Source organism: Enhydra lutris, unplaced genomic scaffold, assembly GCF_002288905.1.
Source record: "Enhydra lutris kenyoni isolate GAN:26980312 unplaced genomic scaffold, ASM228890v2 scaffoldscaffold66, whole genome shotgun sequence".
Classification (NCBI taxonomy): domain Eukaryota; kingdom Metazoa; phylum Chordata; class Mammalia; order Carnivora; family Mustelidae; genus Enhydra; species Enhydra lutris.
The window spans coordinates 11,727,026-11,740,132 of NW_019154150.1; the positions used below are offsets into that span (position 1 = coordinate 11,727,026).

Sequence of the window (13,107 nt, forward strand, 5' to 3'; positions counted from 1 at the left end):
GGTACCAGTGTTATGTGTTCAAAGATGTGTGTGTAAGGAAGGATACTCACTGAAGAATCAAGATTGCAGAATATGGAGATTATGTTGATTAGGGTCACATAAGTGCCTATCAATAGGATAATAGTTAAGTAAATTTTGCTTCATCCATGTAAGCAAAATCTATTCAGTTCCTATAGAACTGCTAGGATTTTCATTGGGACTTTATGGAATCTATAGATTATGGATCATAGATCTATAGGTTAATTTAGGCAACACTGGCATTTTAACAGCTGGTGAGTTGTCTAATCCTTGAACATAAGATATTGCTAAATTTATTTGATACTTTAAAATTTCTCTCAGTTGTGTTTTGTTATCCTTCAGTATAAAGATCTCACACACATATTTTTTAACAGCTTTTGGATTCATTATTTCTACTGTTTTTCTATTTCTTTTTTTTCCCCAAAGATTTTATTTATTTATTTTAGAGAGAAATAGAGAGAGAGAGCATGAGCTGGGGGAGGGGTAGAGGGAGAGGCTGAGAGAGAATCCCAAGCAGACTCCATAATGAGCATGGAGGCCAAGGTGGGGTTTGATCCCAGGATCCTGAGATCATGACCTGAGCTGAAATAAAAAAAACAGATGTATAACTGACGGAGCCACCCAGGTGCCCCTGTTTTACTATTTCTTAACTCGTTAAGTTTTTCTTTGAAATTATTAATTTTTCTTCCAATTTTCCTTTCATTTATTGTTCTTTTTCTGGTTTTATATTAGGTGCTTAAATAATTCTTTTCATTTTGTACTGAAATAAATATTCTCTGCTTTAATTCTATGGATTATCCCCTGAATATCTTTAACTGTACTCTATAGGTTCTAAATAAAGTGCTTTTTAAATTTTTTCTTCCCTAGAAATTCTATAACTTTAGTTTGTACTATTTTTTTTTAAACCTGAGAGTTGAAAGGTTTTTAACATTTCTAAATGGAAAGGTCTTTTTTTCCCCTAATTTTGTTTTTACTTTATTGCTGTGTCATCAGAGGATGTTTCTAATCTTTTTACTTTTTGGAGCTATTTGAGGTTTTGTTGTGATTTAATATTTGGCCAATTTGTTTGGAGGTATATTCTCTATTTTTTAGGGAATACAGCTTGATATATATGAATCAGATGTGTCTTAATAATTATTCAGGTCATCTAGATCTTTACATACTTTTTTATACACTTGATGTGTCATGGGCTGAAAGAATTAATTATACTTTCTAAGCCTTATAATGTTTTTATTTCCCTTATAGTGTCATAATTTTCAATTTATGAACATTGTTGCCATATTACTTATTGCAAAGGTATAGGTTACTGTTTTGGATTATTTAGCGTTACGAAGTGTCATTTTTATCCTGTTTAATGACTGTGGGCCTAAATACCACCTTTTTTGATATTCACATCTGACTTCCTGCTCTTTTTGTGTGCCTTGGCTTATATCTTTGTCCATTCATTAATTTTGACCTTTCTGCAACACCTGGAGCAGTATATTTTATTCAACATAAAATTGGCTATTGCTTTGTTGTATATGAATATGTGTGAAGACAACAGATAAGTCCAATCCATTTATATTTATTAACATGACAGAGTTGTTTGATCTTTGTTTATGTAACTTTAAGTTATGTATTTAATAGTTTTAAAAAATATTTCATTGTCTGGTATGTTTTATTTGCTTTTTGTGTGTGTGATTCGAAACTTAGAACAGTTTTTATTTTAAATCTAGCAGTTGCCTTTGTAAATTCATAATTATAACTGAAACGGGTATGATCTATCACCCTTAGTATGCTATCTCTTTACATTCCATTTGGCAATTTTCTTTTCCCCTCTGTTTTATGCATCATCCGATTGTACTTAGTTGTATTTTTTTTTTGTGCTAACCTTTGTACTGTCAAATATAATTATTTTTCATTCCTTGATTTATCTACTTTAAAGAATACTCTTTAACTCCTTGCTATTACAGAAGCAGCAGTAAGTGAACATACTCTGCTCCCACGTTCTTTCCTCTTTCCTCTTATTGCTATTTGTATCATGTTCACATTTTCAGGGCCTCTGAGGTTTTAGGGGTAAAATGCCTTGGTCGTCATTTTTATCCCTCTTTGTAGTCACCTTGGTTAACAAGCACCGATGTGCTGAGTCATTTACCAGGCCTCCGGCCACTTTTGGCCCTCCGAGATTGTTATGACATCTTTGTCCTCTGCGCTTTTCTTTCTCCTTCTCTTTGTTCTTGTATATTTATACCGTTCTTTTCCCATGCTGTCATTTTATTGGCATTCTGAGAGGGTTGGGGTAAAACATATGCATGCTATCTTCCATATTTAACCATAATCCCCAAATAACTCTTACTTTTGAGAGAAAATGCTTTGCATTAAAAGTTCAAAATAAGGATAGAGATTTTACATGCTATACAATCTCAGCCTATATATAGTTAAGAAAACTGCAGACCCAAAAGGGTGCCACTTAGACTGAGTTCCCAAATGGGGGCTTAAAACCCAATCTATTGGCAGTTTCAGCCTCCCCTGGAAATAGGGCCTTGACTGGTCAATCAGGAAATTGTTCTTTCCATTGGCATCTAAGAGTCTGCCACTCGGGTCCTCTTCATCCCCCAAAGAAAGATGAGGTATCCTGCATGAGAAGACACCTTGTTTTTTCCCCCTAGCAAACTGCCCCCTCTGGAAGAATCTTTTTCTTTTGCTAATAACTTTCTTGCCTCCACCCTCCTACCTATGAAAACTTCCATTTTGTACAACTCCTCTCAGTGCCTCTCTGCTTGCTAGATGGGCTGCTGCCTGGTGCATGAATCATTTGATAAAGCCAATTAGATCTTCAAATAGATATATGTACATATATATATGTATATATATGTATACACACACACACACACAATAGAAAGAGAGAGAGAGAAAGACTAAGAGAGGGAGAGAAGATAATAACCTGAAATACCGACAGTGATTTCTCTACCTCCTCTCTTCTGATTTATATTTTTCAGTAGTCTGCATTTTATGCAATGGCCATTTTTAAAAAAATCATTTTGTTTTTAAGCTATTTATTGTGATATGTAATGTGCATAATAGAAATGCACATGAATTATAAATTCATTATAAAATGAACACTTGTGTATTAGCTCGGTCTACCATAACAATGTACCATAGACAGAGTGGTTAAAGTACAGAAATTGACTTCTCACGATTCTAGTGGCTGGAAATTGGAGATGAGGGTGCCTCCTGGAGAGGCTCTGGTGAGAACCCTCTTCTTGGCTTGCTAAGGATTGATTTCTTACTGTGTCCTCATATGGCAGAGAGAGTTCTGGGCTCCATTCCCCTTCACACAAGGACACCAGTTCTACTGGGTCATGGCTCTACCCTCCTGACCTCTTTGAACCATAGCACTGTCCTTAAAGGCCCTTTCTCCAGTATATCACGTGGGTTAGGCCTTCCAAGTGTGGATTCAGGTAGACATAATCCAGTCCACAGTGGCCGTGAGATAACTACTCATGTCACTAAATGGAACATTGTAAACACCCCACAAGCCCCTTCCCAATTATGTCCTCCTTCCTCTGCCTTAGAGGTTTTATTTATATTTTTGAGCTTCTAAGTAAGCATGTCTAAACAGAATAGTTAATTTCTGCTTGTTTTTGAATTTTGCATAAATGGAGTCATACTTATGCACTCTTTTGTGTCTGGCCTTTTTCATCTCTGTTTTGTGGAACTATAGTTTATTCATTTTCATTGCTGTACATTACCCCATTTTAAGAATGTAAGAGAGATGTTTAACATTTTCCAAAATTTTTGGACATTTAGGTTGTTTCCAATTGGGGCTTTCTATGGGCAGTGTTCATAAACTTTCTCATAACTCTATCTTGGTGCCCACACATATTTCTGTTGAGCATTTTATGTATCTAAGAGTTTAATTAATAATCACAGTCTATGTGTGTCTGCACCTGTATTTGATGATATCCATTGATCTCCAAAGAGGTTGGACAAATTTACATTCCCACCAGCAGTATATGAGTTTCTGTTATTTCATATCTTTCTTAATACTTGATATTGTCAAAATTTTAAATTTCCCTCATCTGATGCATTTAAAATAATCTCTCTGTGTAATTTTAAATCACATTTCCTTGATTAAGAAAAAGATTAAGAAAATTTTTATGTTAATTGACCATTTGGGTTTCTGCTTTTGTGAAATATCTATACAAATTTTTTGCTTGTTTCAAAATTGGTTGCTCTGATGTGTTTCTAACTGATTTGTAGGGATTGTCTTCTGGATATAAACAATTTTTAGGTACACGTGTTGCAAATATCTCCTCCTCAGTAGGCTTGCTTTCTCGCTCTTACAAAGTTGTCTCCTGATGAACGTAAGTACTTAATTTTAGTGTGCAAAAATGTATCAGTTTTTTCCTCTATGGTTACTGCTTCTTGTGCCACATGTAATAAATCTCTCTCTAAACTGAGGTCATCAGAAATTCTCATTTTTCCCCTAAAATATTTATGTTTTCATCTTTCACAAAGAAACTTAGATTTTAATCTACCTAGAATTGATTCTTGTATGTGGCATAAAGTTGGATGTTCAAAGTAATTTTTCTTTTTTAAAAAATTTAAATTCAATTTAATTAACATATAGTATATTATTAGTTTTGGGGATAGAATTTAGTGATTCATCAGATGTTTCTCCAAAGAAGACATAAAAATGACTAACAGACACACAAAAAAAAGTTCAACATCACTTGTATCAGGGAAATACAAATCAAAATCACAATAAGATACTGCCTCACACTGGTCAGAAGGGCTAAAACTAACAACTCAGGAAACAACAGATGTTGGTGAGGATGCAGAAAAAGGACAAACCTTCTTACACTGTTGGTGGGAATGCAAACTGGTGTAGCCACTGTGGAAAACAGCATAGAGTTTCCTCAAAAAAGTTGCAAATAAAGTTACCTTATGACCCAACAATTGCATTATTAGGTATTTATCCAAAGGATACAAAAATAGTGATTCAAATAGGCACAGGCACCCCAATGTTTATAACAGCAACGTCCACAATAGCCAAAATATGGAAAGAGCCCAGATGTCCAGTGACAGATGAATGGATAAAGAAGACGAGATATGTGTGTGTGTGTGTGGTGTGTGTGTTAATTGCACACACCACACACACACACACATATATATAATGGAATATTACTCAGCCATCAAAAAGAAAGAAATCTTGCCATTTGAAACAATATGGCTGGAACTAGAGGGTATTATGTTAAGCAATAAGTCAGTCACAGGAAGACAAATATCATATGGTTTCATTCATATGTGGAATTTAAGAAACAAAACAGATGAACAAGGGGGAAGGGAAGGAAAAATAAAATAAGATAAAAAATGAGAGGGAGGCAAACCATAAGAGATGCTGAACTCTAGGAAACAAACTGAGGGTTGCTGGAGGGGAGGTGCATGGGGAGAAGGGCTTAATGGGTTATGGGCATTAAAGAGGACACTTGCTGTGATGAGCAAAGTAATTTTTCTATTAAGATTCCTAATTCTTCAGCATCATTTATTGAGAACTGCCTTTTCCCCACTGTTCCACAGTGCCACCTTCAGCACAAATTCAATGTCTGTATATGCACTGGCCTGTTGATGAGCCAACAATTCTGTCCCGCTAGTCTGACTAATCCAACCCCAGTCACACACATTTTCAATGATTAGACCTTTACAATACATTCTAACATCCTGAGGGCCAGTTCTCTTTTCCCACCTTGTTTTTCTTCCTCAGAAGTATCTTGGTTATAATTTGCTCTTTGCAATTTTATATAAATCTTTGAGTCAGGTTGTTGAGTAATACAAAAAAAAAAAGCCTATTGGGATTTTGATTGGGCTCATATTAAATTTATTAGCTATTTTGGGGAGTCTTAAAATATTGTGACTTCAAATCCAGGAATATAATACATCTCTCCATTTATTGGGTTTTCTGTAATATTACTCAATATTTTTCGTAATTTTCTTTGTAGAGATCTTATTCATACTTTGATAATCCTCTTTCTAGATACTTGATATTTTAAAACAGCAGTGTAACTGATATTTTTAAAAACCTGGTTATTTTCTGTTTGTTGCTAGTATATAAATATGTAATTAATTTATGTATATTAACTTGTACCCAGCTACCTTTCTATACTGTCTTGTTAACTTTAATAGTTTATCTCTAGATTATATTGGCTGTTGTATCATGCAGTTGTATTATCTGTAGATCATGGCATCTTTGCTACTTTTCTTATTCTTATATATATTTTTTTCTTTTCCTTCCCTTACTATGCTGGCTGGGCTCTCATTTACAAAGTTAAATAGGACTGATGAAATTGACATCTTCCCTTTCTTTCTTTTTGTTTCTGATCTCAAAGGGAAAGCTGGCCATGTTTCACAATTAAGCATGCTGTTTGTTACTTCCTTCAAAGTAATTACCCTTTATCAGAGTGCAGCAATTCCCTTCTATTCCTTCTTTTCTTGGTATTTCTAATTATAAGCAGATATTAAACTTTATCAAATGATTTGTTAGCATCAGTTAAGGTGACCACCTGATTAGCCTTCTTTAATCTATTAATAGAAATACAACATATGGTGGACCCTTGAACAACTTAGAGGTTAAAGGTACTGACACCTCCCATACAGTAAAAACCCACATATAAGTTTTGCCTCCCCCAAAACTTAACTATTAACAGCATACTGTTGACAGGAAGCCTTTCAATAACATCAACAGTCAATTAGCACATATTTTGTATGTTATATGTATTATATACTGTCTTCTTACAGTAAAATAAGCTAGAAAAAGAAAATGTTACTAAGAAAATTCCAAGGAAGAGAAAATACATTGATAGTACTGTAGTAAACTTATTTTTATAAAATTCATGTAAAAGTGGATCCACACAGTGTAAACCTATATTGCCCAAGGGTCAAGTGTATTTTCTATTGTGGCATGTATTAATGTTATGACCAGCAAAAATTTTTTAAAAAAATTTAGAAGTTCAAAAACTTTTATTTTTTGAGGCAAATTTTGAGTTTAAAAAACTTTTATTATTGAGGCAAATGTACGTCAGTCTTATGCTGAGCTGGGGGCACCCCTCCCGGATTTGTTGGTGCAGGAGTTTATGGAAAGTTCCTATGTTCCCAAACTGCAGAGGTTCCATCTGCAAACCCAGGGAAAGAGAATACTCTCAGGAATATTAAGGTCACTTTGAAGTATATGAGCCATGATAACATAAACAGCTTTATTCATGGGTAATTTTCTGAATATGTTCCAGAACCATTTGTTCTTCTTTCTGTCTCGGTTTTGCGCCTGCCTCTCAGAGTAGGCCATCTCTAAACTTGGTTCATGTGTGCACCTAGCAGGCGAATGCAGCAGGCTAATGGGGAAGCTCGTTTGCTCAGACCACCCCAGACCCATGAAATCAGACTCTCTGGGACTGAGACCCAGGCATTAATGTTTTTAAAATCTCCCCAGGGGATTCCAAGGTTGAGAACTGACAACTGACAGTTCTCCGCAGTTGAAAATCACATGTGTGTTTATGCACCAAAGTCCACAGAAAAGGAAATATCTAACCACCCCAAAGCGTGCAATACTCAAATGAGACCGGCAGGAAAAATAAAAGAAAAAAGCAGTTAAGTGAAGGAAGAGAAGGACAGAAAGAGGAGGCCCAGGTATGACAGCGACAGCAAGTCTACTTACTCGATTCTTTCTGGAAGCTCAGTTTGGGTCATGCCCACACAGTTGACCAAAATAGTGATGGTAATAAATAGACTGAACCACCTGAGCAGACTGTGTTAAGGAAAAGCTGAGAGTTGCCATGTTTCTCTGATGTCACCTCTAATCACCTTGATGCTGAATGATTAAATTCCTAGCTTTTACCTAGGATCAGCTTTTCGATCTTATCACATAACAGCTGCTAACATTTACTGAGTGCCTATGCCGGGCTGGTTACTTCATTCACATTATTTCTAATACAACCGAACTTGTATGTAAATATTTTATCTATACTTTGTAAAACAGGCTGGAAAACTTAAATAATTTTTCCAAGGCCATACAAGTTAGTTAGCTATATGGTGCTGAGATGTGACCCCCTTTACCAACAGAACCCTCAGCAAGATGGAAGAAAACAAGAATCCTTTCTCCAAAATGTCCTTCTGCCCTGACACCTTCACTTTCTGATACAATGTAGCCTGAAATTTTGTCCAGGAAGTGTCTCTTTTTTCCTAAAAGACAAAGAGACTACTTCTAGGAAGTTAGAGGTAAAGGGAGGGTTACCAGCTGTCATGGGAATTAGTTGAGTCAGATGGTTTTCCCCATTTAGCTGAGATCAGTTGCACTGAGGAAATGGGCCCCTGGCTAGAAATGGTGGGGGCAGGCACAGGGATGTAAAATGCTGCTTCAAGGAGAAAATTCCAGATAGAATTAGGCTGGGATGGAGAATTCTTTCTAACCAGAGATGAGAATATTCAAGGTTGAACCACGGGATTACCACAAGGGGAAGGTGACACTGAAGAAGGTGAGTGGAAACCTGATGGGAAGAAATGTTGGCGGAGAAAACCCAAAGAAAAATTTCCCCCATAGGACATTTTTCTCAGGACCAGCTTGGGTTCCTAACAATTACGTCCTAAAGAAAAACAAAGCCTGAAGATAAGCTTGACCTACAGAGAAGAGTGAACCACTCATTTTTCATAATTTCAGTTTGAGCAGAAGTATTTAAATCTATTTTAGTTTTCTGTAAATGTCTTTAGTGTGCCCTGTTTTACAGTTACTTAGGAACACATCTATTTTGAAAAGGGAAATTCTGCTAATTAAACCACATTTTCCTGTTGACTTGCAATTAAATTAAGAAATGTGTTCACATGGGGGAAAATGCTAAACCAAGGATTAAATTAAAATCATATCTCCAACTTCACAAACCTTTAAAGGTAATGTATTACATACACTATTACTTGTGGAAACATTCATAGCAAATTTGATTAGAATTATAATTTTGGTGAAATATTAATAATAGGACACTTAGAATTCCATACCTTGAAGAATATCTTTTGGAGCGGAGCTACCAAGTTCATAAGATTTAAATATATAAATACAGGCTTTGTGAGAAGGAGACACCTAAGAGCTTTTCTGTCCAGCTATGACTCCATCCAGCAATTATGATTCATCAAATCTCAAGATGAAAAGAATATTCACCGGTCACTTGATTCTTCAAAGGGATTTCATTTCTAATTAGCTGTTTCTTACAGATAATTAAGATGTAACTGAACCAGGATGTGTGGAGAGGAGTTTGTATATTTGCTGTTTTTCTTTATTGGTAATTTTTATGTAATTGGATATATTAAAAAAAAAACCCAAGTAGAGATGACATACTGAGAGAATGAATTACCTCAGTTCATTTCCCTTAACTGCCTATTTCCTTATTGCTGATACTGTTCTAAGCGGGGTACAGGCTGGGCCTCTTAACTGAATTTGTGACTTTGGACAATTTATTTAATTCCTTTGAGTAACAGTTTCATCATCTGTAAGATGGGGACGCAAATCTCGTCTTCAAAGTTTTCTGTACCTATGACAGTGATGGCATTTAGGAGGTATTTAGCGAATGGTAGCCTACTATTACCACTAAATATCTTTCTATAAGATCAGAAAATTCAAGATTGAATTAAGAAAATATAACTCCCACTGCTTGGCCATAAAGCTAAAACATGTAAAAGGAAAATGTAGTGCAACTGCATGGAGCAGTGCAGTTTCATTTTTGAGATGACTCTTGGCCAGAGCTATCAGCTCACTGAATGCTGTCCAGCAATCCAGCAAGCTGCCCCAGAGTGAGGGGAGAGAGATCCTTTTACTGGAGCCTCCCAAGAAGAGGCTGGCTACCATCTGTCAGGCAGCTGAGGCAAGGCTGTTCTTGCAAATCAACCTCCTGGAAGCCAGGGCTGAATTTGTCATTAGGAACTTGCAATTTGGACAGTCACCAGGGAAGATCCTTGGAAACGAAGCCAAAGTCTCTTTTTTGTCCTAGTTTGGCTTGCCTTGAAAAACAAAACAAAACAAAACAAAAACTGGAGGCAGATTCTGAAGGTACCTAAAGCTGTTATTATAATACAGACATTTGACCGATTTTTCTCTAATCATTACTATATCCCCCAATGGCATGAACCTTGAACTATTAACATTTTTTTGGACTACGGAACTTAGTAGCCTGCTAGTAGTTTGGGGGTAACTTGGGATATTGGCAGTGTCTGTGACCGGTGTGGTCCCACTGAGACAATCTATGCTCTGCCCATTGTGGTCTGTCCTCTTTGTCCTCTGGCAGGTGCTGCTCTTTTGCCCAATGAACAGCCGGTCCTCACCATGGCTAGGGCACAGAGTAACAACCCATGCCTATTTCAAAAGCCAAAGAAGCTTTGGGGCCCTCTTATTGGTTATTATATTGTGAGATGAGACCGTCTCACATGGTAAGAATGTGCTCTGTATATCAGCAAAGCTCATTCATAAGTAGGACATTTTTTTAGGTGGTACATGCCCAGGTGTGTCCAGACTAGTCTAAACCCACCTGTGGCTTGCACGAGCACCTCCTCTGTCTTGGGACAGCTTTCAGGTGTTGGACATATTAAAGCCACAGACATTTTTCTCTCAATGCAATGATTTTGTTGTTTCAGGATTCAATTAGAGGACACCCATATTGCTAACCTCTAAAGAAGGTGCTGGACACAGTGGGCAAAGCCTGATTTTAAAGGAGTCATGTGGAAGAAACAACAGTGCAAAGGATATGAGTGGACAGACACTTTGATGGCTGTTCTTCTGATCAGGTTGAAAGGACTGAATAACCACAGGGCCCGAGTGGCACTAAACCGTGAAATGGTCCTCCCTTTGTTGAGCACCATAAACGTCTACAACAAAACAAAGCAGAAGGTGGACCTGAAGTGAGAAGTATGCATCCTCACACAATCATGGTTTGGAGCACGAATGGTATCATTTCAGGCTTATGAGCAAGACGAGGTCTGGGAACCATGCATCCATTAGTGGAGAGCCAAGTGGAGGGACAGAGGTAGTGGGGATCAAGGACTGAGGGCCACATTCTCACCCTCCTAGCAAGACCTCAGGCCCTGTCAGTGACTGTGCATCAAGATGAGCCCACGGAGAGTGCCCAGTGGGCAGGAGTCTGACCTGGGGCTGGTGGGATGCTTCAGCCCCAGGGCCAGGATTCTGGCAACTGGAGGATATGGTTCTGGCTGCATTAAATTCCTCTACTGATTAGCGGATCATCCCTGGTGCGGGGATGCTCCCCCTGCTCTCTGCCTCCTAGGTCTCCCCTGTAAAGCCCTCTCTCTACTGCTTGCCTCTGAGCATCTAGGAAGGTGAGGGTTCTTGGCCTGTGAGAGGAGGGAGAAAGACATTTTAGTGTCTTTTTATTTTCTCTATAAACCATATTTGAGATGGCTGATTCCTGTCCTTTCCAACTCCCAAACATGCACACATCATTTTTGGGGCGGGAGGTTGCTGTGTGGAACATCTAAGACACAATACAAAGAGGGGAATTGTCATGAGGCAGCTCTCATTTAAACTAGTGGTTCTCAAATGTTTTGATTTCAGGAGACTTTTATACTCTATGGACTATTATGCCTCCATCAGAAAGGATGAATATGCAACTTTTGTATCAACGTGGACTGGGACTGGAGGAGATTATGCTGAGTGAATAAATTCAGCAGAGAGAGTCAATTATCATATGGTTTCACTTACTTGTGGAGCATAAGGAATAACATGGAGGACATTGGGTGAAGGAGAGGAGAAAGAAGGTCTTTGGGGGAAATTGGAGGGGGAGACAAACCATGAGAGACCGTGGACTCTGAGAAACAAACTGAGGGTTTTAGAGGGGTAGGGGTGAGAGGATGGGTGAACCTGGTGGCGGGTATTAAGGAGGGCACGTATTGCACGGAGCACTGGATGTGGTGCATAAACAATGAATCTTGGAACACTGAAAAAATAAAGTTAAAAAAAATTATTGAGGACCCCAGAGAGTTTTTGTTACTATTTATGCCCTTTTGCTTATACTGTGTGTGTGAGACAGAGAGAGTATATAAGACCTCCTGAACCCACTAAAAGGGTTTAAGGAACCCCAGGGATTCTGAGATCAAACTTTGAGGACCACTCATTAAATCATCCTGATTTCTGATCCCCTTCTCTACTCTACCCCCAACCCAAGACTCAGGATTCCTGCTCCCATTTGCAAAGACAGCCAACATCATGGGAGATCCTAGGGCAGTGGTCATCCAAGAGAACAGCCAACTTCCTCTTAAAATTTCATAGCAGCTGTTGTTGCTTTTGAGGATTTGAGTTTAATTAGTCTCCACCATAAAAATAAAAATGCGAAGACAGTACCAAAGAGGGAGTTGGATACATTTGTCATTAACTGAGTCTAGCTCACAGCCACATCACCCAGGTCAGGAGAACTCCCTAGGCTGGGTGGAGCAGAGGCTTCCTCTCCCAGAGCTGAGAACAGCCTCCCAGTCAATCACCCTTACCCGGTGTGTGCTGTAGAAAGGGTCCAGATCCTCCAGGGGCTCCCCAATCAGCTCTGCTGGGAGCTCACCATAGAACTTGGGCAGCTGGTTGCAAGCTTTCAAGTCTAGCTGGGGCCGAGGCTTCTCTTCTTGGTCCTTCTGCTCCCTGTGCTTATCTTTGGCTTTCTTTGCTGCCTGCGTGGCAGCAATTCGCTTTTCAATCTCCACCAGGGACTCCGGAGTGAATCGACGGAAGTTGGTAGTTTCCAGGGACCCAAAGGGGAATGCCATCTTCTCATTCTTCTTCAGGAAGAATTATACTCTTATGAGAGTGGACATCACAACAGAGAGGTAACAGCTTGCCCATTGGCCCTCTCCCTCCATTTCTTTCCTTAACTCACACTTCCTCGTTGGAACAGCAACCCCCCGCCCCAACTCAGTTCCTTCCTTAACTCACACTGAGCTCTCTCCAGAGCTTTCCCCAGAGTCTCATTGTCCCTGTGGCATTCTCTGGGGAGGGTGTTTATTCAATCCTCCTCCAGGCACCTCGGGGTTGAGCTATGTTCTCCATGAGCTTCTAAGACATGGCTCCTTCATCCG

The 13,107-nt window shown here is 38.5% G+C and overlaps 1 protein-coding gene across 3 annotated transcripts in view; it reads right to left on the reverse strand.

Annotated features, from left to right (window-relative positions):
* The window catches only part of LOC111159039 (sodium voltage-gated channel alpha subunit 10), a 95,633-nt gene extending 82,835 nt beyond the window's left edge, over positions 1-12,798 (reverse strand). For all 3 annotated transcript variants that reach the window (XM_022521409.1, XM_022521408.1, XM_022521407.1), the window contains exons 1-3: positions 12,529-12,798; positions 10,769-10,896; positions 7,709-7,789 (exon numbers count right to left, since the gene is read on the reverse strand). In XM_022521409.1, coding sequence (XP_022377117.1) covers positions 7,709-7,789; positions 10,769-10,896; positions 12,529-12,798 — 479 coding nt within the window. The remainder of the gene's footprint in view (positions 1-7,708; positions 7,790-10,768; positions 10,897-12,528) is intronic.
* Between the last annotated feature and the right edge of the window lie 309 nt (positions 12,799-13,107).